General features: G+C 42.8%; 1 protein-coding gene across 7 annotated transcripts in view; it reads left to right on the plus strand.

The window, feature by feature from the left end:
- Positions 1–22,677, plus strand: part of NAV2 (neuron navigator 2) — a 322,958-nt gene that overhangs the window by 243,213 nt on the left and 57,068 nt on the right. For all 7 annotated transcript variants that reach the window (XM_063438399.1, XM_063438395.1, XM_063438397.1 and 4 more), the window contains 3 exons: positions 2,096–2,208; positions 3,825–3,933; positions 5,170–5,559. In XM_063438399.1, coding sequence (XP_063294469.1) covers positions 2,096–2,208; positions 3,825–3,933; positions 5,170–5,559 — 612 coding nt within the window. The remainder of the gene's footprint in view (positions 1–2,095; positions 2,209–3,824; positions 3,934–5,169; positions 5,560–22,677) is intronic.

Raw genomic sequence — 22,677 nt, forward strand, 5'->3', positions numbered from 1 at the left:
AACCCACCCTCCAGTTTCCTACCTTTTTCTGGAGGGTGGCTTCCTTGGTGTTCAGTGTGGTGCCTGAGGCTTGCTCTCACTCGGCTCCTTCTGCGCAGCTCCTCTCTTTATGGGAGGAAGTGACTCGCGGCAGTCACTTCCTCCCATTCTGCCGAAAAGCAAGTGGCCCGGTCGCGCTGTTAAAGGGCCACGCGGTGGGACTACTTAGTACGGGTCCCGGCTGCGTCGGCGGAAAATTGTTGAGGACAGCGGGGCCCAAGGGGCAGCTGCCTTGGGGCCCCAGGAGTAACTGGGCCCGGGGCAGCTGCCCCCTTTTCCCCGTGTTAAAGACGGTCCTGGTAGCAATCTACTGTCAGCTATAAGTAGGGCTAGTCTTCAGCTTCTTTAGAATGTGATTGCCGATTGTTATATGATTGCATAGAAGTAGCAAAAAGCTATTTTGCAGATTTATCGTCTCATTAATGAAAGTTTAGGGACACCGGGCATACCTCTGTGCTTGGAATTGACAAGCCAGACTGACATTTTTTATATGGCTCTGGGCATAATGCTATAAGGGTGGAACTAATTTCCATTTCAGACATTAACAAACTGTTGTATCCAGGTGGCCACAGCCTGTCTCCAACCACTCAGTACATCGGAGAAATTCAAACAGTCTGTATAAATATTCCACTTAACATTTTAACACAAAGCTGTCTTCATAGTGGATGTTTCTACATTCCACTGGTGGTGTGTTACATTAAACAACACGTAGCAAGGTCACAGGTCTGTGCGTCCTGGTAAGAATCGAATCGTATTGCATATCTCTGCATTTCCTGAATTTTACAAATACTTAACAGGTTGTTCTGATGGGGTTTTTTTTTTGTGTTGGTTTTTGTATTTTGAGATGCTCTGTGGTAACACACATCTAACTGGAGGAATTAAAATTTAATTTTGCAGTTGTAGGTACCTGTGGTTCCCAAGGCTCATTTTCTGACTTGTATTAATAAAAATAAACATATTTATGCTTATCATAAAGGAAGCCAGTTGCACATAAAGGAAATAAACGCTTTATAAACGTTTTATTGACAGTGGGCACACTGCGAGAGACGGTCAGGCTGCCTTCGATGGCATGCTCCTTCCTCTTAGGTTATATCCATTAAGTGAAACATTGGCTGTTTTGGGTCAAACAGCAATTGATATATGTAGTATTATTATATTAATATTGTATTTAAATAAAGCAGGTTGAGCTTTATTCATTAACCAGTGTATTAAGGACTGAAAGACAAATAGCAAAACGTAGTCAAAGGCAGCTGAGTTGGCTAAATTCACCTCCTTTTGCAAATTGTGAGCCGGTTTTTGTAATCCGGCTTTCAATTCACCACAAATTATAGTTTAAAGAATAGACCCAATGAATATTTTCTGAATAAACTTATTTCTTCTCTGCTTGCAAAGTCTGAATTCTACCATCGTCTGCAGTTTGTGTCAACCCTTTAATGACCAGCCCATGCGATCATAGAAAACGGATCCAATGATAACACAGGTTTCCCTTACTCCCCAAAAACCCGGAGTGATTTATTAATGTGTCACTAACAGGGCAACTAATAAAAGCAGAGCAGTCACCATGGAAACAGATTAAATCAACAGGAACATCCCACTGGTTTCCATGTTGATTGCTCCACTTTTAGAAATTTACTGCACTCTTCTGTGACAGACACTTTAATACATTTTGCGCAAAGTAGGAAAATCTGAAATTCTTTAACAAAGCACCTAAAACGACTGTCTGTGTAAAACAACACACTTTGTAGAGGAAGAGTGATGAGTATCGGCGTACCTTTTAATTTGCTGGAGATAGCTGATAGGGAATGATTCTCCCCTGTGGTTCTATCAGGTCTCTCAGGCAGATAACACCATTGATTGAGACATTCCAGGAATATATTTGTGTATGATTTTTTTATTCTTACAGTTCAGTGAATCTGTCTGTTTCCGGCTCATTCAGGGACCTATAAATTATGTAGAATCAGTCTGCTGCTGAGATGGTGGGGGATTGGGGAAGTCGGATGCGCTAGGCTGGGATATTTGGAGTACATTGTGTATTTATACTGTCTGGTTTTTGCAGGTCTCAGGCAGACAATGAAGGGAATGTGTCGGTGGAATCCAATTCAGCAGGAATACATATGGACTCTCCACTGTACAGTAAACCAGGACCACCCTGTCTGGAAGAGATTGCCGGTAAGTGGTGAACTCATCCCTAGCTTTAGAGCAGGGGGGCCAAGACCCCAAGCTCTACATATTGCAATGTGCATTGCAGCTAGCTGTAATGACATTAGAAGACCTGTACACTCTTGTAATTAATATTGTTATTATTATATTTATATAGCGCCAACAAATACCATAGTGCTTTACAATGGGTGGACTAACAAACCTGTAATTGTGACCAGACAAGTTTGATGCACAGGAACAGAGGGGTTGAGGGCCCTGCTCAATGAGCTTACATGCTAGAGGGAGTGGGGTAAAGTGACACAAAACGTAAGATAAGTATTAGGGAAGTAGATTGGCAGTTTTATTCTAGAACTTTTATTATAACTATTTGTAGACCGATAATGCCTTCTCTCATAGAACCCAGTGCTTCACCCCATCTCGTTTTAGGATCACATTCTTCTTAGTCAGAGACATGTGCCTCAACATCTCCCTCTGCATTCAGACAGTTGATCCCGTTACCTATACTAAACAGTAGTTTATCGTGGCCAGGTCATAGTATACTAGTGTAAGATATATAGGTCCAGTTGTAAAAATCTGAATTAATTTATTCAGCGCCCTCTGGTGGTGGGAACTAGAACTACATGTTGGTGTTGCTATTCTTTTTGCAGATCTTTGGGTAGAGGTTATCAGCTGATAGATACAATGCTGCAGACCTTATGTTCAATTATGTAGTTTGTATTTCTCAATTCTAATAATTATATAATTCCAATTCTACAGTCCCAGAACACAATGTGGACATTTAGTTTTGTTACTTGATTACTGTTTTATTATTTATAAAGCGCCGACATACTCCGCAGCTCTGTACAATGGGTGGACTAAAAGACACATAACTGTAACCAGACAGGTTGGACGCACAGGAACAGAGAGGTTGCTCAATGAGCTTACATGGGCTTGATGCTCAGCTTTCCCACTTTCCCATACCCAGCTCCCCGAGCTCTGTCCTGATTTGTATGTATTGTCCCTGGGAGATAGCAGGGGATCTGTCTGCTCTGCCAGTAAATTTGGGGAAAACTTCCAGTAACGCCCATTTAAATATATCACACCAACCGCTTGTGGTTCTGTTATTAGATTGTGGGTTAGATTTATCTTACTGTAGGTTATATATTATTTCCAATGACAAGAGGCAATACTATATTCCCTTGCTTCTTTTGTTAGTATATATATTTTTGCTGCATTTGGTGGTCTTGTCATTATTGGGGATGATATGGTTTCGGCAAGGTTTTATGTAAAGGGAAGAGGAGACCAAGGCGGTCCCCTTGGTTATAAAACCCAGAAGGGTTGGAGGAATTTTCTGTCCCTCTGTGAATAGAGAGAGAAGAAAACAAAAAATGTAAATAGTCACATGTCCTAAGGAAAAAGGGAATTTATAGTGAGCACAATTCTGTTATCCTCCATATTCATTAATAAGGGCTCTTAACATGCTGGTTACCAGTTTCTCTTGGGATCAATAAAATAACACATTTTATCGATAGTGCTGTAGGAGACTTTACTATACAGTCCTGTACATATATTCGTGTGTGTATATATATAGATATATATATATATATATATATATATGCCAGACTAATGCTTCTGTCTGATGATAGGAGAAGATCCTGAAACGCGACGATTAAGAACTGTGAAAAACATTGCTGATCTTCGTCAGAACTTGGAAGAAACAATGTCAAGTCTCCGGGGGACACAAGTCACTCACAGGTAGAACTTCCAGGACCGTTCATTCCAAACAAAGAATCTATATCTGATTGACTGTGTGTTTGTGATGTTTACTTCCTATATACATCTGTAAATAGACAGAGCAGGAGCAAGATTATATATATGCTTGCAATAAACGTAACATCAATGTTTCAGTCCTTACTGGGAGTTTGTTGCATGAATATATGCAGTAAAAGAAATAAAATGGTCAAAAAATCAGTTTTGAGTCTCCTAAGTGGTCCCTTTCACTTTAACTGTTGATTTGGTCAGGGATTTTGGTACCAGGAGCAAGGAATATACTATTTGAGTAACACTTATTGCTGAGTCTGCAGAATATAAAATCATATATACATGTGTGTGCGTGCGTGCGTGCTTGCCTGGAGTGTCCCTTTAATAATATAAACCCACCCAGTATAACAAACTGTAACCTAACCTAGACAGTGCATCTAACGTGTGTGGGAGCCTGGAGTGTCCCTTTAATAATATAAACCCACCCAGTATAACTGTAACCTAACCTACACAGTGCACCTAATGTGCGTGGGAGCCTGGAGTGTCCTTTTAATAATATAAACCCACCCAGTATAATTAACTGTAACCCAACATACACAGTGCACCTAATGTGTGTGGGAGCCTGGAGTGTGTCTTTAATAATATAAACCTAACCAGTATAACTAACTGTAACCTAACCTACACAGTGCACCTAACGTGTGTGGAAGTCTGGAGTGTCCCTTTAATAATATAAACCCACCCAGTATAACTAACTGTAACTTAACTTACACAGTGCACCTAATGTGTGTGGGAGCTTGGAGTATCCCTTTAATAATATAAACCCACCCAGTATAACTAACTGTAACTTAACTTACACAGTGCACCTAATGTGTGTGGGAGCTTGGAGTATCCCTTTAATAATATAAACCCACCCAGTATAACAGTAACCTAACCTACACAGTACATCTAATGTATGTGAGAGCCTGAAGTGTCCCTTTATTAATATAAACTTACCCAGTGTAACTAACTGTAACCTAACCTACAAAATGCACCTAATGTGTGTGGGAGCCTGGAGTGTCCCTTTAACAATATAAACCCACTCAGTATAACTGCACCCTAACCTGCACAGTGCACCTTACGGGTGAGGGAGCCTGGAGCGTCCTTTTCATAATATCTATTCAGAGTTTTTAACCGAGTGGAAAGACACATGTTTTTTCAGTAAAATAATCCCCTCTTTTGTCTTATGTTTAGCACATTGGAAACCACGTTTGACAGTAATGTTACTACTGAAGTAAGCGGACGCAATATGCTTGGTTTGACGTCCAGGCCAACGCCTTTATCATGGAGACTTGGGCAGGCAAGCCCTCGTCTGCAGGCAGGCGATGCCCCTTCTTTGGGCAATGGATACCCCCCAAGAGCCAATGCCAGCCGCTTTATTAACTGCGAGCCAGGACGGTACATGTATTCAGCGCCTTTAAGGAGACAGCTAGCGTCCAGAGGAGGCAACATGGGCCATGGTGATGTCTCAGACAAGGGTGGAGATGAAATGGAAATCGAGAACATGGGCATTGAAGCGACTGGTTACATGAGCGACGGGGATGTACTCGGCAAGAACATCAGGACTGAAGATCTGACTAGTGGGTAAGAAACCTGTAGCAAAGGATTTTGGCAAAAAAAATAAAAAAAGCAAGACCCTTTTATGAAATATACAGAAAACGGAGGGAGGTACAGTGTTGAACTAATCAGCACTAGTATCCCCTAGCAGGTTACAGAGGAACTCCAGGGCATAACCCTAAATGACAGATAAAGTAAATAATAGATAGGGGTAGAAAAAACACCCACATGGATAGTGGGCGGTCTCTACTCCAAAGGGAGACCCTCCAAAACATGGGTCCTCAAACTCCGGCCCCCAAATGTTTCTGAACTACAACTCCCATGATTCTCTGGCTATCTGTGTAATTCAAATAATCATGGGAGTTGTAGTTCAAAAATTCATATATGTGGTATTAGCCTTTATTGGTGTGTATATATATTGCCAAAAAATGATACACAAAAAACATAAACTAAGTGAAAAGTGCAAACCCTAATGGTGTAAAAAATGAAAATAGATTTAAAAGGAACCCTTGTACCTTTGATACACAACCTAAGGGTTAATCAGTAGATAGGTTGGTGCCTCTGAAGTAAGTGGATAGTATTATGGTCAGGGGGGGGTAGAGGGATTCTAGACCAGAAGAGAAGGGCTATTAGACTGTAGTCTGTGAACGCAGCTCTTAGAGAGTATAGTAGGTTAAACAGTATATACAGTTTGATGCATTTATCTGTAAGAAGTTGCTACAAAGTCTCTCGTCCCTGGACAAAACGGAGCTCACATCATTTAGCACTAAAAAATAAATGAAGAAAGCCGTGATACCTACGTTTAGGCACCCTGGATTCATTTGATGCCCAGCTCTTGACAAAGGCGTATGCTTACACCGAAACGCGCGTCGAGCAGGCTTGTTCTGCCGATGCACCCGATTTTTTTTTTTTATTATTGTTTGTCTGCCTGGGAAGTCCTTTAGGTCTGGGGAATCATGGCTTTCTTCATAGCAGTTAGATACTGGGTGGGGTATTTTTAGACATACTGCCTCGAAGCAGCAGAGGGGTATAGCAAAGTCTATATGCCTATGTGAAGGACTACTCTCGTAGTCAGGATTTATATAGAAAAGGATACATAGCTTTAACGAGATTTTGATATATGCTCTATGACAAGCTCTGTTCGTAGAAACGATTAGGTCACCTGATATCTCTACACATCCATTTACCCGGTCTTTATTTTTACCGGAGTGCTGAGTGATGTGAGCTCCGTTTTGTCCAGGGACGAGAGACTTTGTAGCAACTTCTTACAGATAAATGCATCAAACTGTATATACTGTTTAACTTACTATAATCTCTAAGAGCTGCGCTCACAGGCTACAGTCTAATAGCCCTTCTCTTCTGGTCTAGAATCCCTCTACCCCCTCGACCATAATACTATCCACTTACTTCAGAGGCACCAACCTATCTACTGATTAACCCTTAGGTTGTGTATCAAAGGTACAAGGGTTCCTCTGATATAGGACCCTTTTTGAGACGTATACTCCCAGCTTCTTAAATCTTTTTTCATTTTTTACACCATTAGGGTTTGCACTTTTCACTTAGTTTATGTTTTTTGTGTATCATTTTTGGCTATATATATATATATATATATATATATATATATATATATATATATATATATACACACCAATAAAGGCTAATACCACATAAATGAATGTTTAATCTTTTGGAGGTTCTCCCTTTGGAGTAGAGACCGCCCACTATCCATGTGAGCGTTTTTTCTACCCCTATCTATTATTCACTTTTATGAAATGCTAGGCAAATTCCGGTCAGGGATACCGTAACTAAATTAATCCGTGAGCTGGCTTATTCTGTCCATCTAAGCACCATGTGAACTGCTAAAAATAGCACTATGGTAAAATGTGATTAACAACACAACCACTAGGTGGCACAATGCACCAGTCATGCTGTTTCCAGTTCATCACCGCAGCATTGAGAGAAGGTGGGTCAGTGTCACTAGTAAAGTTGATAAATAATAAAAATAAAAATGCAATAACCTTTTTATTCCTCCCAATTCGTACTACTGTGAATACCCTTATCTGTGCCACTATGGGGACTGCTACTTCTAGGGCATTTCCACAACCAAATATGGAATTATTATTTGCGATTTAAAGAATGCAAATGTGTGTGAAAACAATCCCCACTTACAGTCTCTGTAATTATTGATTATCTAAATCACGTTGATTGAATTAGTGCAGAGATTGAGTGTAAATTGTCCCCTGCAATAAGTAGATGTGATAAATATACTACAGCAATTTATTTCAATCTATCTATGATCAGTTGTGCACACACACGAGGTTTGTCTGAATCTGTTTATTTTTATTTTTCTCTGTATAATTGTATATTACAAATATGTTCATTTCATATTTAGGGTAGGTAACTTTAGTCATATAGTCCGTACATGAAAAGTTGTGCCTAACTATTCAGATGCCTGATTCTTTAAAATATGCAAGATTGTAGGATCCTTGGTTTCTTTTATCACATATATGTTGTGATACTTGGTATTTTTCACTTTGCATAACTGATTTACGTTATTTCCCACTGGCTAATTGTTTAATTTATGGTATTCTTTGTATGGAATGGGTATGTCTGCTAGATACACTAAAGGTATTTTTGATATACTCAATCTATTTATGAAAGGCTGTGTGTGTGTGTTTTTTTTTGTTTTTGTCTCCACTCCATATAAATGTGTAACTGTTGCTACAGCAGTGTTGGAGAATTTTATTAAAAATCCCCTTTTTTTGTGCTGACTTTTGTAATTCAGTATTCAGTTCAGTTTGGTTTTTAGTGAATAAACCAATCAAGAAAATTGTACTGGTGGCCTTCCTCTGGGTGTGTCCCTGGTTCAGACCAGTGGATTTCGTAAATCCTAAACAGCTTAGACTTCAGATTTCCCTCTAACAATTGGTACTAGTTCTCCACAAACTCCACCCACATTTGTTTTATCGTTTGCATTATAATCCATTGAGTGCTGAATGACTCAGGTCTAGGGGCTGCCCTGCTAGGCTTGGTATCATTTACATTATAATCCATGGAGTGCTGAATGGCTCAGGTCTAGGGGCTGCCCTGCTAGGCTTGGTATCATTTACATTATAATCCATGGAGAGCTGATTGGCTCAGGTCTAGGGGCTGCCCTGCTAGGCTTGGTATCATTTTGTCACGGCTAGTAATGAGGTCCAGCACGCAGAAACTATGTAAACATATACATAAGTAAGAAAAGGAAAATAACAGGATAGAGCGTAAACCGGACCTTAGAATGGCCGGACTAATACGCTAGAGACAGAGAATGGTCAAAGGGAAAGCCGAGGTCAAGGTGTTATGGTACTTTTTCAGTAAACCAAAATGTTTAAGTGTCTATCTGTTCCTGTCCAAATTAAAGAGAATTGAATTGCGTATATACGCTGAAGTAATTCAGTCTGACACACGGAGTTCAGGTTAAAATAACTTCGAGGAAATTTATTGGCAAGTGCAAGATCAAAGGGCGCGCAGGCCCTTTTAAGAGACATTTTCGTCATCATTGGTTATCAAGATATCAGTGAATAAACATCATTAATTGGATTAATTGTTAAGTGTCTGGGTTAGTGTCCACCTATCAATATAATTAATTGGATCAAAAGCTAAGTGGTTAGTTCCGTGTCCACCCACCAAGAGGTGGTACTTTTTCGGACACGGGTGGGGGACAAGGGGTCTTGAGCGTCATTTTACTCGGTCGGTGATGTCAAATCTCGTGGTTAGGTGCAAGGTCTCTTATGAATAGAACATTTCATTACTACTGTGTTCTCATGGCCTTTAAATTATACTATGTTGCGAGTTAGGGGAAATTCAACAGTTCCTGGGTTAGTCATATCCTTATGGAGAATACAGTCTTTGTCTATTGTATTAGATGTGCTGAGAAATACTGTCATGTAATGTAGTTTTCATATGAAGAAGTCAGGTTATGAGGACAAAATGGAGGATTTGTCACAGTATCAGGTTAATACAGAGTTAGAGCAGCAATTCAATATAAATACAATAAGATTTTTTTAATAATTCTACATCAGTCCCCCCTATGAAATGTTAGATTCTAAGAGATAAAAACTTTATTTGTTAATACCAGAAGACGTGTTAGCCCAAAGGCACAGAAACCCCGTGGCCGCTAGCTAGGTGTTAATGCAAAGTGCAAGTCTGTCCCTATTTTCTGACCCTACTAGGCTAGCTCATCTGTCAGTATGGCTCTCGAACACTTCACACCCATGGGTATCCCACGGCAGCTAACCCACCGCTTCTCCACACGGGGCCTTTACCATTCACTGACAGATGCTGTCCCTAAGGTGGTCCCTTCCTAGAACTCTCGCACTTTATCATCAAAAGGGATGGATTGCAGCGGCAAACAGGGTGAGTTGAGATCCTGGAAATCTTGGTCATCAACATCAAGTAGTGTGAAAGTGGGTGCCGCTTGGTCAATAGTCTTCGTGAGAGCTTTCCTCAGGCAGGGGAAGACACAACAAAAGAGAAGAGCAAAGATAAAAAAAGAAATTAGTATTGCCATACCAATATGCATTAAAGCCTTTTTCCAACCCGTCATCCAACCAAACCATCTGTCCCAGGGATCTTTTATCCCGGAATTCCTTTTTAATTCTTCTGAGAGGTCATTTAATTTTGCTATGGCTAATGTAACTTTACCATTAGGACCTGTGTTTTCTGGGATGTAGGTACAACATGTCATGGTGTCGGGCAAAATTTTACATACCCCTCCTTTTTCGGCTAGGATCATATCCAGGGCTATTCTATTTTGGAAGGCCATTTGGGATGTTGCCTGCAATTGTTCGGCTAATCCCTGGAGGGCATCTCTGGTGTAATTAACGAAACGCTGTTGATTGTAATAAATGTAGTTTATCCAATTTAAGTTCTTGTTTGCAGTAACTATGGTAAAAATTGATTCAAATCCTGCAGCAACTTCATCTCTTGCTTTAAATTCATTGGGTACCCCCCTAGGCACCCCAATGGCATCAATGTAAATGTGAGGGTCAAAACTTCCTTTTACTGGGGCTTCACGCTTGGCCTTAGTGTGGCTGGACTCATGGGTGTTGGTGTGTGTGTCAGAAATAATGTGTATAGGCATAATGGCCTTGGCCAATGTACACTCCCCCCACCACTCTGTGTCCATTCTGGATCTTAACTGTAAATCCCCACACAACCAGTAAATATCTCCCAGTGACCTAGTGTGCTGCTGCAGCAAACGTACAGGAACAGTTCTATATGTAGTACAATAACCTGCGGGAAAGTTACCCACAAATTTACCAATCCCATCATGTTTGACATAGCAAGTGTAATTACCTTTATATACGGTAACACCATGAGGAGGTCTTACATTTTTGGCTATAAGAGGATACTCCGCTGTCCATGCTTGACATTGAGACCTGTTGAAATTATATTGGTAGGCAAAAAGACTTAAAATGCAATTTTCTTCATCTACTGGCAGGGTTAAAGGTACAGTGCCCAGATGAGGCCGGGCACCACCACACACATAGCATGCGGTTCGGTTATGTTTGTTGGCATTATATTTCATCCATTCTAACCATAGGTTAACATCATTAAAACCTGTTTCAGCGGCCATAGTATCTTCAAAGGTGGGGTTAGCAATGGCCATCATGTCCTTAAAGGACTGGATGTGTGGTTTTAATGGGTTTGTGACCATATGAGTAGCTCCTTGCCACTCAGGGGAATTACACATATCTTTAAGGTAGAAATGCCCTAATTTAGTATAGGAACCCTTTTTCCAGTACATTCCCAATACATACTGGTCTGCATCTGTTGGGCTTGGATGCTCAACATTAAGAATTAATTTCATTGGTGTGCCTCCTCCAGGCTTTCTCAGAGTCATTCTTTGAAGGAGGGACCTACCATGATCATCTACTTTAGATAAGGCACTTTTTGGCTTGTAGCCCCAGGAAGGTCCGGCATTCCATCCCGCCGCCCCCCAATGGCCACAATTATGCCCCCATTGTTTGTCAACTACACAAACATATGGATCTTTTACATGAGGGATATCTCTATAGATATTCTGGATTTGTGTTGTAGTGAATGGGCATTCTACGATGTCACAATAATCAAAGGTATAGGTAGCCACACGGGTACATGATGAATTATACCAGAAGGTGTACCCACTAGCATCTTTAGTGATGGCTACTTGCTGGGCCTTAATTAAACTAATTAAGGAGACAATGTACCAGAGGTACATGGTTGTGCGGTATCTGCTTCCTCTGGGGCAGGAGACTTCTTGCAGTGGGAAGCGTGGATCCAATGTGGCCTGCCGGCCAATTTGACGGAAGTTGCGGTGATCAGGAGAACTTGGAATGGCCCGTCAAATCTTGGTTCCAGGGTGCTTTTCCGCACGAACTTCTTAACCAGAACCCAATCTCCGGGAAGCAGGTTATGGGTACCTGTGTTCAGATCAGGATCTGGAATTGAAGAGAAAACTTGGGCATGTATTTTGTTCAAGGCACTTGCAAGTTCAGTTACATAGTCTACTAAAACATCTGATTGAAGCTGTAACTGCTGTGGATAATAACAACCTAGCCTGGGTGCTGTCCCAAATAGAATTTCATATGGGGATAACGAGTGTTTCCCTCTAGGTGTGTGCCTAACGCTGAACAAAGCTATTGACAGACTTTCTGGCCAGGGCATTTTTGTTTCTTGTGACATTTTTAACATTCTGGCTTTTAGAGTGCCATTCATGCGCTCTACTTTACCACTACTTTGTGGGTGGTAAGGGGTGTGGAAGGCTAGGGTCACTCCCAGAGCAGTCCAAATTTCTTTAGTCACTGTTGCTGTAAAGGCTGGGCCTTGATCACTTTCAATGACTTCTGGAAGTCCAAATCTACATACAATGTCTGTAAGTAGGCGTCTTGCGGTTGTTTTTGCAGTGATATTGGCTACAGGGTAGGCTTCTGGCCAGCCTGAGAACATATCCACCATTACTAGTGCATATTCATGAGACCCACTCTTGGGCATTTGGATATGATCAATTTGAATTCTCTGGAATGGGTACATGGGTTTTGCTAGGTGCTTTGCAGGCACCTTGATTGGTCTTCCTGGATTACATTTTGCACAAATGACACAGGCCCTGCAGAAGCTGTTGATCAGGGTTGTGATTCCAGGTGCTTCATAATATTTTTGAATGAGGGCGGCCATTAGGTCTTTTGACAGATGTGCAGGCCCATGGGCCCATTGGACAACTGCTGGGTATAAGTTTCTTGGAAGGCAAAATTTAGAATTGTTGTAGTAAATTCCGTCCTTTAGGACAGCTCCTTTCTTCTTCCATTTCTGGATTTCTTCAGGGGTAATTATAGCTTGTTGTTCTCGTAGAATTCTTAGGTCAGTAGGAAGAGTTTGTAAGGTAAAGATAGGAACTTCTTCTTCTTGACCGGACACTTCTTCATCCACTTCCTGCAAATCTCTGGCTGCTTGCTTAGCAGCCTGATCGGCCAAATGGTTGCCCTTTGCTTCATCTGAATCCAATTTCCCATGTGCCTTTACTTTCAAAACGGCCACTTCTTCAGGGAGTAGGAGGGCATCCATTAGTTCCTTGATTGCAGAGCTGTGTTTGACTGGTGTACCGGCAGTGGTAAGAAATCCTCTTGTCTTCCAAATGAGGCCGAAGTCATGTGCCACACCCAGAGCATATCTTGAATCTGTATAGATGTTGGCACGCTTTCCCTTGGAAATTTTGCATGCTGAAGTCAGGGCTTGCAATTCAGCTTCTTGCGCAGACATTGCTGGCGGTAGAGGTGATGACTTGAGAACTTCCCCTGTTGTGGTTACGGCATATCCTGTATGGTATTTTCCTTCTTCATCAGCATACCTTGAACCGTCCACAAACAGAGTAAAATCCGGATCCGGTAATGGATTCTCATGCACAGTTGGTAAGTGTACTGTTTCCATTTTCATCTGTTCGAAACAGTCATGAGGAGTTTCTGGGTCATAGTCATTTGTTATAACTAGGTCTTTAAATTCTTTTTCCAGGAAATGTCGTGGCCATGCTTCAAGAAGGTCAGTTGCTGGGTATTTGGCAATGCCATTTTCCTGTAGTTGTGATTCATCCATGGTGGCCCATAATTTTGCCATGGGCCCAAGGTCATTCCATGATCTTGTCTTTAACTTGGTAACAGGAATATGTGGAATAGCAGTATCCCAATGATGGTATAGTTAATTGAGTTCTGGGGGCAGTTGGATCAGGACCATGCTGTTGCCTTCCGAGTCACAATAGAAATCTTGGGCAGTGAGCTTTACTTCAAACCAGTGGTAGAGCTCATCTTCATAGCAAGGTTCAGGAGTAATGTCTGGCTTGTACCACATGGTACAGAAGGCGTAATCTGGACCTTCACAGAGAGGTGTCTTGTCCTCGTGAAAAGTTAAATGTGGATGCATTTTCTTGATACATCCACAGAGAAGGTAAATGTAGGTTTCATCTGTGACAAACCCATAGTAGATACCCCCCTCAGGGAGTGGAAGAAGAGTGGATGGGTTAAGAACTTGACACCTTTGTATAGAAATGTTGTCAGGCAGAAGAAGATGACATTGCAGACGTAGGTGTCTAGCGGGAGACACGTGCTTGAGCTGGACTTGGTTGATAATGGCAGAGATGTCATGAGGGGCCAAAACAACCAACGGGTGGCCAAGGACCAGGTCTGAAGTTCTTTCAATAAGTTCTCTTGCAGCAAAAACAGCCCTAAGGCAGGAAGGGGTCCCTCTAGCCACAATGTCCAGTTGGCATGAAAAGTATCCAATAGGCCTCTGGCGGCCTTTTAAGTCATTAGTTTGGGTAAGAACTCCTGTAGCATGACCTAGTCTTTCAGAGACAAATAATTTGAAAGGCTTGGTATAGTCTGGTAGGCCCAAGGCAGGAGCAGAGACAATGGCACGTTTAAGAGATTTGAAATTGTCCAGAGCTTCGTTGGTCAGGCCGAATGGATCTGACTTGAGTGCATCGTAGAGAGGTTGCATAAGCAGAGAGGCCTCTGGGATCCATGCTCTGCAGTAGGAAATGAGGCCTAAGAAGGCATGAAGAGATTTTGAAGTCCTTGGGGGTTGAATGTCCAGAATTGTTCTGACTCGGTCCCGAGTGAGATGTCTGGTACCTTGAGATAGGCAATGTCCAAGGAAAATCACAGAGGGTTGACAGAATTGCAGCTTGAGAAGCGAAGCTTTACATCCTTGTTCTGCCAAATAGCAAAGCAGACTAATTGAACATTTTTCAGTAGTGGGTATATCATCTCCACAGAGCAACAAATCATCCACATACTGGAGTAAAACAACTTCTGGGTGTTCAGCTTGCCATGGGTCAAGAATAGTACACATGGCTTTGGCAAATTGACTTGGAGAATTTTGTGCCCCTTGGGGCATGACAGTCCATGTATATTGTTGCATTTCATGGGTGAAAGCGAACAGGTATTGACAGGATGGATCTAGTGGAACACTGAAAAAGGCATTAGCTAGATCAATGACTGTGAAATACTTTGCAGAAGGTGGGACGCCAGAGAGCAGGGTATGGGGGTTTGGTACAAGAGGGGTGTCCAGGACAGTGGCTTCATTGACCGCACGGAGATCCTGAACCATCCTGTACTTTACTGGCTCACCTTTTAGAGTCTTCTTCTTCACAGGAAATAATGGAGTATTACATTCTGATTTACACTCCACTAAAGCACCCTTTTCCAGGAGCGCTTTGATGTGAATAGAAATGGCTGCAGCCTGTGCTGGTTTTAGAGGATATTGTGGTTTCCTTGGTAACTTAGCTCCTGGGATAAGCTTAACCACCACAGGTGGGACATTTAGATGACCTATATCCTCTGGGCCTGAGGACCATAACTTAGCAGGCACCTGAGTTTTTAACTCATCTGGGAAATTGGACCTAGGTTCTGCTGCTTGCTCATTGGGTATATCTAATTGCAGCATCAAAGGTAAGGAGCACAGGGCTGAAGTGTCAGAAACAGATAGAGGTGTAGACATTTCTACCTGTCCATCTGGAGTGAAGGTTATAGACGCCTGCAGGCGTGAAAGGACATCAGCGCCTAACAGGTTAATTGGGCATGTGGAGGAAACTACAAAACGAGCAAGTAAGCTTGTGCCAACCCGCAGAGGGGTTGTTAGAGGACTGTGTCTTGGTTGGCCATCCACTCCAACACAGGAGACATCAATACTTGACAAGAAAGATGGGTCTGGCAGGTCTTGTTCTCTGAGAACACTTCGGGCTGCGCCTGTGTCGATAAGAAATGTGGTAGGTTGGCCTTCAATGGGTAAAGTCACTGTGGCAAGTGCCCCCCCCCCCTTATCCCCTGTAAACACTGCCATGACAGGGGTTAATGACACAGGTTTGCCAATTTCCTAATCATCATCTGGTTCCTCAACAATTGGAACCGTTTTCATGGTCTTAGGGGCCGGGGCAGGCTTGGGAAACTTTTTGGGCTCCCCTGTAGGAAACTTTTTGGGCTCCCCCGGTTCCCTTTTGGGTTCTGGACAGTCACTTCTGTAGTGTCCCTTAGCCCCACAATTAAAACATGTTACGTCCTCTAACTTGACACCCTTTTCGGGTTGGCAAGGAAGCCAGAAAATACTCAATACCGATTAAACAAGCCAAGTCAGGGAAACCAGAGATCAGAATAACCAGGGAAACGCCAAGGATCAGGATACCAGGAAATCAGAAACACGAAAATAGCACTTTCAGGAAACCAGGAAACTGAAACCACGACAGGGCAAAGTACTGGGAAAAGCTAGGGGTTTAAATACCCCTCTCTAGGTTGTGATTGGTCAGAGGGCGACCTCTGACCCCAAAACATGCGTGTGCGTTGACGTCGTGACGTCACGCACACGTTAGTATAATTCTCGGGGGAGGGGCTATCCATAGACGCGACCACGTGGTCGGCGCCATATTGGATTCGGGCGTGATGCCCGGAAGAACTAAGTGCGCGTTTCCCGGCTCGCCGACGAGCAGGTAAGCTCGTGTAGTCGGTGCGGTCGTGCCGGTCGGGCACGACCGTGAGGCTCGGCGGCCCGGTGACCGCAACACATTTACATCATAATCCATGGAGTGCTGAATGACTCAGGTCTAGGGGCTGCCCTGCTAGGCGTGGTATCATTTACATTATAATCCATGGAGTGCTGAATGACTCAGGTCTAGCTGCTGCCCTGCTAGGCTTGGTATAATTTACATCATAATCCATGTAGTGCTGAATGGCTCAGGCCTAGGGGCTGCCCTGCTAGGCTTGGTATTATTTACATTATAATCCATGGAGTGCTGAATGACTCAGGTCTAGGGGCTGCCCTGCTAGGCTTGGTATTATTTACATTATAATCCATGGAGAGCTGAATGGCTCAAGTCTAGCTGCTGCCCTGCTAGGCTTGGTATTATTTACATTATAATCCATGGAGTGCTGAATGGCTCAGGTCTAGGGGCTGCCCTGCTAGGCTTTGTATTATTTACATTATAATCCATGGAGAGCTGAATGACTCAGGTCTAGGGTCTGCCCTGCTAGGCTTGGTATTATTTACATTATAATCCATGGAGAGCTGAATGGCTCAAGTCTAGGGTCTGCCCTGCTAGGCTTGGTATTATTTACATTATAATCCATGGAGAGCTGAATGGCTCAAGTCTAGCTGCTGCCCTGCTAGGCTTGGTATTATTTACATTATAATCCATGGAGTGCTGAATGGCTCAGGTCTAGGGGCTGCCCTGCTAGGCTTGGTATCATTTACATTATAATCCATGGAGAGCTGAATGACTCAGGTCTAGGGTCTGCCCTGCTAGGCTTGGTATCATTTACATTATAATCCATGGAGAGCTGAATGACTCAGGTCTAGGGTCTGCCCTGCTAGGCTTGGTATTATTTACATTATAATCCATGGAGAGCTGAATGGCTCAAGTCTAGCTGCTGCCCTGCTAGGCTTGGTATTATTTACATTATAATCCATGGAGTGCCGAATGACTCAGGTCTAGGGGCGGCCCTGCTAGGCTTGGTATTATTTACATTATAATCCATGGAGTGCTGAATGGCTCAGGTCTAGGGGCTGCCCTGCTAGGCTTGGTATCATTTACATTATAATCCATGGAGAGCTGAATGACTCAGGTCTAGGGGCTGCCCTGCTAGGCTTGGTATTATTTACATTATAATCCATGGAGAGCTGAATGACTCAGGTCTAGGGGCGGCCCTGCTAGGCTTTGTATTATTTACATTATAATCCATGGAGTGCTGAATGGCTCAGGTCTAGGGTCTGCCCTGCTAGGCTTGGTATTATTTACATTATAATCCATGGAGTGCTGAATGACTCAGGTCTAGGGGCGGCCCTGCTAGGCTTTGTATTATTTACATTATAATCCATGGAGTGCTGAATGGCTCAGGTCTAGGGGCTGCCCTGCTAGGCTCTGTATTATTTACATTATAATCCATGGAGAGCTGAATGACTCAGGTCTAGGGGCTGCCCTGCTAGGCTTTGTATTATTTACATTATAATCCATGGAGTGCTGAATGACTCAGGTCTAGGGGCTGCCCTGCTAGGCTTTGTATTATTTACATTATAATCCATTGAGTGCTGAATGACTCAGGTCTAGGGGCTGCCCTGCTAGGCTTTGTATTATTTACATTATAATCCATTGAGTGCTGAATGACTCAGGTCTAGGGGCTGCCCTGCTAGGCTTGGTATTATTTACATTATAATCCATTGAGTGCTGAATGACTCAGGTCTAGGGGCTGCCCTGCTAGGCTTGGTATTATTTACATTATAATCCATTGAGTGCTGAATGACTCAGGTCTAGGGGCTGCCCTGCTAGGCTTGGTATTATTTACATTATAATCCATTGAGTGCTGAATGACTCAGGTCTAGGGGCTGCCCTGCTAGGCTTGGTATCATTTACATTATAATCCATGGAGAGCTGAATGACTCAGGTCTAGGGGCGGCCCTGCTAGGCTTTGTATTATTTACATTATAATCCATTGAGTGCTGAATGACTCAGGTCTAGGGGCTGCCCTGTTAGGCTTGGTATTATTTACATTATAATCCATGGAGAGCTGAATGACTCAGGTCTAGGGGCGGCCCTGCTAGGCTTGGTATTATTTACATTATAATCCATGGAGTGCTGAATGGCTCAGGACTAGGGGCTGCCCTGCTAGGCTTGGTATTATTTACATTATAATCCATGGAGTGCTGAATGACTCAGGTCTAGGGGCTGCCCTGCTAGGCTTTGTATTATTTACATTATAATCCATTGAGTGCTGAATGACTCAGGTCTAGGGGCTGCCCTGCTAGGCTTGGTATAATTTACATTATAATCCATGGAGAGCTGAATGACTCAGGTCTAGGGGCTGCCCTGCTAGGCTTGGTATCATTTACATTATATTCCATGGAGAGCTGAATGGCTCAGGTCTAGCTGCTGCCCTGCTAGGCTTGGTATTATTTACATTATAATCCATTGAGTGCTGAATGACTCAGGTCTAGGGGCGGCCCTGCTAGGCTTTGTATTATTTACATTATAATCCATGGAGTGCTGAATGACTCAGGTCTAGTGGCGGCCCTGCTAGGCTCTGTATTATTTACATTATAATCCATGGAGTGCTGAATGGCTCAGGTCTAGGGGCGGCCCTGCTAGGCTTTGTATTATTTACATTATAATCCATTGAGTGCTGAATGATTCAGGTCTAGGGGCTGCCCTGCTAGGCTTGGTATTATTTACATTATAATCCATGGAGAGCTGAATGACTCAGGTCTAGGGGCGGCCCTGCTAGGTTTGGTATTATTTACATTATAATCCATGGAGTGCTGAATGACTCAGGTCTAGGGGCGGCCCTGCTAGGCTCTGTATTATTTACATTATAATCCATGGAGAGCTGAATGGTTCAGGTCTAGGGGCGGCCCTGCTAGGCTTTGTATTATTTACATTATAATCCATGGAGTGCTGAATGACTCAGGTCTAGGGGCGGCCCTGCTAGGCTTTGTATTATTTACATTATAATCCATGGAGTGCTGAATGACTCAGGTCTAGGGGCGGCCCTGCTAGGCTTGGTATTATTTACATTATAATCCATGGAGTGCTGAATGGCTCAGGTCTAGGGGCGGCCCTGCTAGGCTCTGTATTATTTACATTATAATCCATGGAGTGCTGAATGGCTCAGGTCTAGGGGCGGCCCTGCTAGGCTTTGTATTATTTACATTATAATCCATTGAGTGCTGAATGGCTCAGGTCTAGGGGCGGCCCTGCTAGGCTTTGTATTATTTACATTATAATCCATTGAGTGCTGAATGACTCAGGTCTAGGGGCTGCCCTGCTAGGCTTGGTATTATTTACATTATAATCCATTGAGTGCTGAATGACTCAGGTCTAGGGGCGGCCCTGCTAGGCTTGGTATCATTTACATTATAATCCATGGAGTGCTGAATGACTCAGGTCTAGGGGCTGCCCTGCTAGGCTTGGTATTATTTACATTATAATCCATGGAGAGCTGAATGGCTCAGGTCTAGCTGCTGCCCTGCTAGGCTTGGTATCATTTACATTATAATCCATGGAGAGCTGAATGGCTCAGGTCTAGGGGCTGCCCTGCTAGGCTTGGTATCATTTACATTATAATCCATGGAGAGCTGAATGACTCAGGTCTAGGGTCTGCCCTGCTAGGCTTGGTATTATTTACATTATAATCCATGGAGAGCTGAATGACTCAGGTCTAGGGGCTGCCCTGCTAGGCTTGGTATTATTTACATTATAATCCATGGAGAGCTGAATGACTCAGGTCTAGGGGCTGCCCTGCTAGGCTTGGCATTATTTACATTATAATCCATGGAGAGCTGAATGACTCAGGTCTAGGGGCTGCCCTGCTAGGCTTTTTATTATTTACATTATAATCCATTGAGTGCTGAATGACTCAGGTCTAGGGGCTGCCCTGCTAGGCTTTGTATTATTTACATTATAATCCATGGAGAGCTGAATGACTCAGGTCTAGGGGCTGCCCTGCTAGGCTTTGTATTATTTACATTATAATCCATTGAGTGCTGAATGACTCAGGTCTAGGGGCTGCCCTGATAGGCTCTGTATTATTTACATTATAATCCATTGAGTGCTGAATGACTCAGGTCTAGGGTCTGCCCTGCTAGGCTCTGTATTATTTACATTATAATCCATGGAGTGCTGAATGGCTCAGGTCTAGGGGCGGCCCTGCTAGGCTTTGTATTATTTACATTATAATCCATGGAGTGCTGAATGGCTCAGGTCTAGGGGCTGCCCTGCTAGGTTTGGTATTATTTACATTATAATCCATTGAGTGCTGAATGACTCAGGTCTAGGGGCTGCCCTGCTAGGTTTGGTATTATTTACATTATAATCCATGGAGAGCTGAATGGCTCAGGTCTAGGGGCGGCCCTGCTAGGCTTTGTATTATTTACATTATAATCCATTGAGTGCTGAATGACTCAGGTCTAGGGGCGGCCCTGCTAGGTTTGGTATTATTTACATTATAATCCATTGAGTGCTGAATGACTCAGGTCTAGGGGCGGCCCTGCTAGGCTCTGTATTATTTACATTATAATCCATGGAGTGCTGAATGGCTCAGGTCTAGGGGCGGCCCTGCTAGGCTTGGTATTATTTACATTATAATCCATGGAGTGCTGAATGACTCAGGTCTAGGGGCTGCCCTGCTAGGTTTGGTATTATTTACATTATAATCCATTGAGTGCTGAATGACTCAGGTCTAGGGGCTGCCCTGCTAGGTTTGGTATTATTTACATTATAATCCATTGAGTGCTGAATGGCTCAGGTCTAGGGGCTGCCCTGCTAGGTTTGGTATTATTTACATTATAATCCATGGAGAGCTGAATGGCTCAGGTCTAGGGGCGGCCCTGCTAGGCTCTGTATTATTTACATTATAATCCATGCAGTGCTGAATGACTCAGGTCTAGGGTCTGCCCTACTCTCTGTAGTCTGGTATTATAACACTTGGAGAGCAGCTTCTCTGGAATTATCCTGTCCCTTGCCTAGCAACCCCCTGAAACCTCCTGGGGGCATCTTTGTGTTGCTCAGAGATAATTCCAGCGTTCCTTGTTTTTCTCCTCCTTCCTGTCTCTGATGAGGTTAGTGCTCTTGTTTGTCCTCACGGAGGGCCAGTGCAGTCTCTAACCACAGAGATTATTATGTAGTTTATGGAGTTGGCAGAGGGTTTGGTTGTCAACTGGTTTGTGGCTGAGACATTTTCACCAAGACTCAAGGTATGTAGTTTGAGATGTTTCCTCTGAGCCCTTATTGAAAGAATAATGATAGATCTAGTCGTGTACCATCTCACCTTTCCTTAAATCCTCTGTTATTTCATCATTTCTACCTGTGACCTGTTCATGGTATTAGCACTTCTCCTACTGAAAGCCTCCAGGTTCCAAGACTGAGCACGGACAATCTTTGCAGAGCATATTAAAGATTTATAGTGCTTAGACTCTTATGGGGTTTGAGTTCACATAAAATTAGGAATAATGGAGAATTGCACAGGGAAATGCAAATTGTATTCTAAAAAAGTCAAATTGGAAAAAACTATTTACAACTCGCCTCTTTTTTTTTTTCTACCTTTTATTTTTTAATCTTACATTTTAAATTCCTCTCTAAGTTCACAATTTACTGAAAAAAAAGCTGAAATATTGAAGAAAACTATAATAGTAATAGATGTCAGTGTTGCACAATGTCTGCTTTATTTTATTAATCTAACATTTCAAAGTTAGTATTCATATCCAGAGACATTTACAGTTTGTACAAAAAGAACACTGGTAATTATACAGACAGGGAGTTGTGTAACTAGATGGGCTTCAGTCTCCTGCGAGCTGCTGTGCAAGAAGTCCTGTGAGCTTACAATCTAGAGGATAATAAGATCATACAAGACTCATATGAAATAATGAATGAGCCTCGTGTTACAGTAGCTGTCTGTGAAGTAGAGTGTGTGGTAATCAGGAGAGACTGGCAACGTGCTGCCTACACACAGACATAATAATAAAACGTTTTTACATTATTGTTCTCGATTATTGGAGTGATTTACTTTGAATTATGCCGCATTTGCCAATACAGCAGATACAGTTTTTAGCCTTGAGCAACAGTCAATAAAATGAATGTGAAGGAAAGTGCTTTGTGAT

The sequence above is a fragment of the Pelobates fuscus genome, chromosome 12 (assembly GCF_036172605.1).
Source record: "Pelobates fuscus isolate aPelFus1 chromosome 12, aPelFus1.pri, whole genome shotgun sequence".
Lineage (NCBI taxonomy): Eukaryota > Metazoa > Chordata > Amphibia > Anura > Pelobatidae > Pelobates > Pelobates fuscus.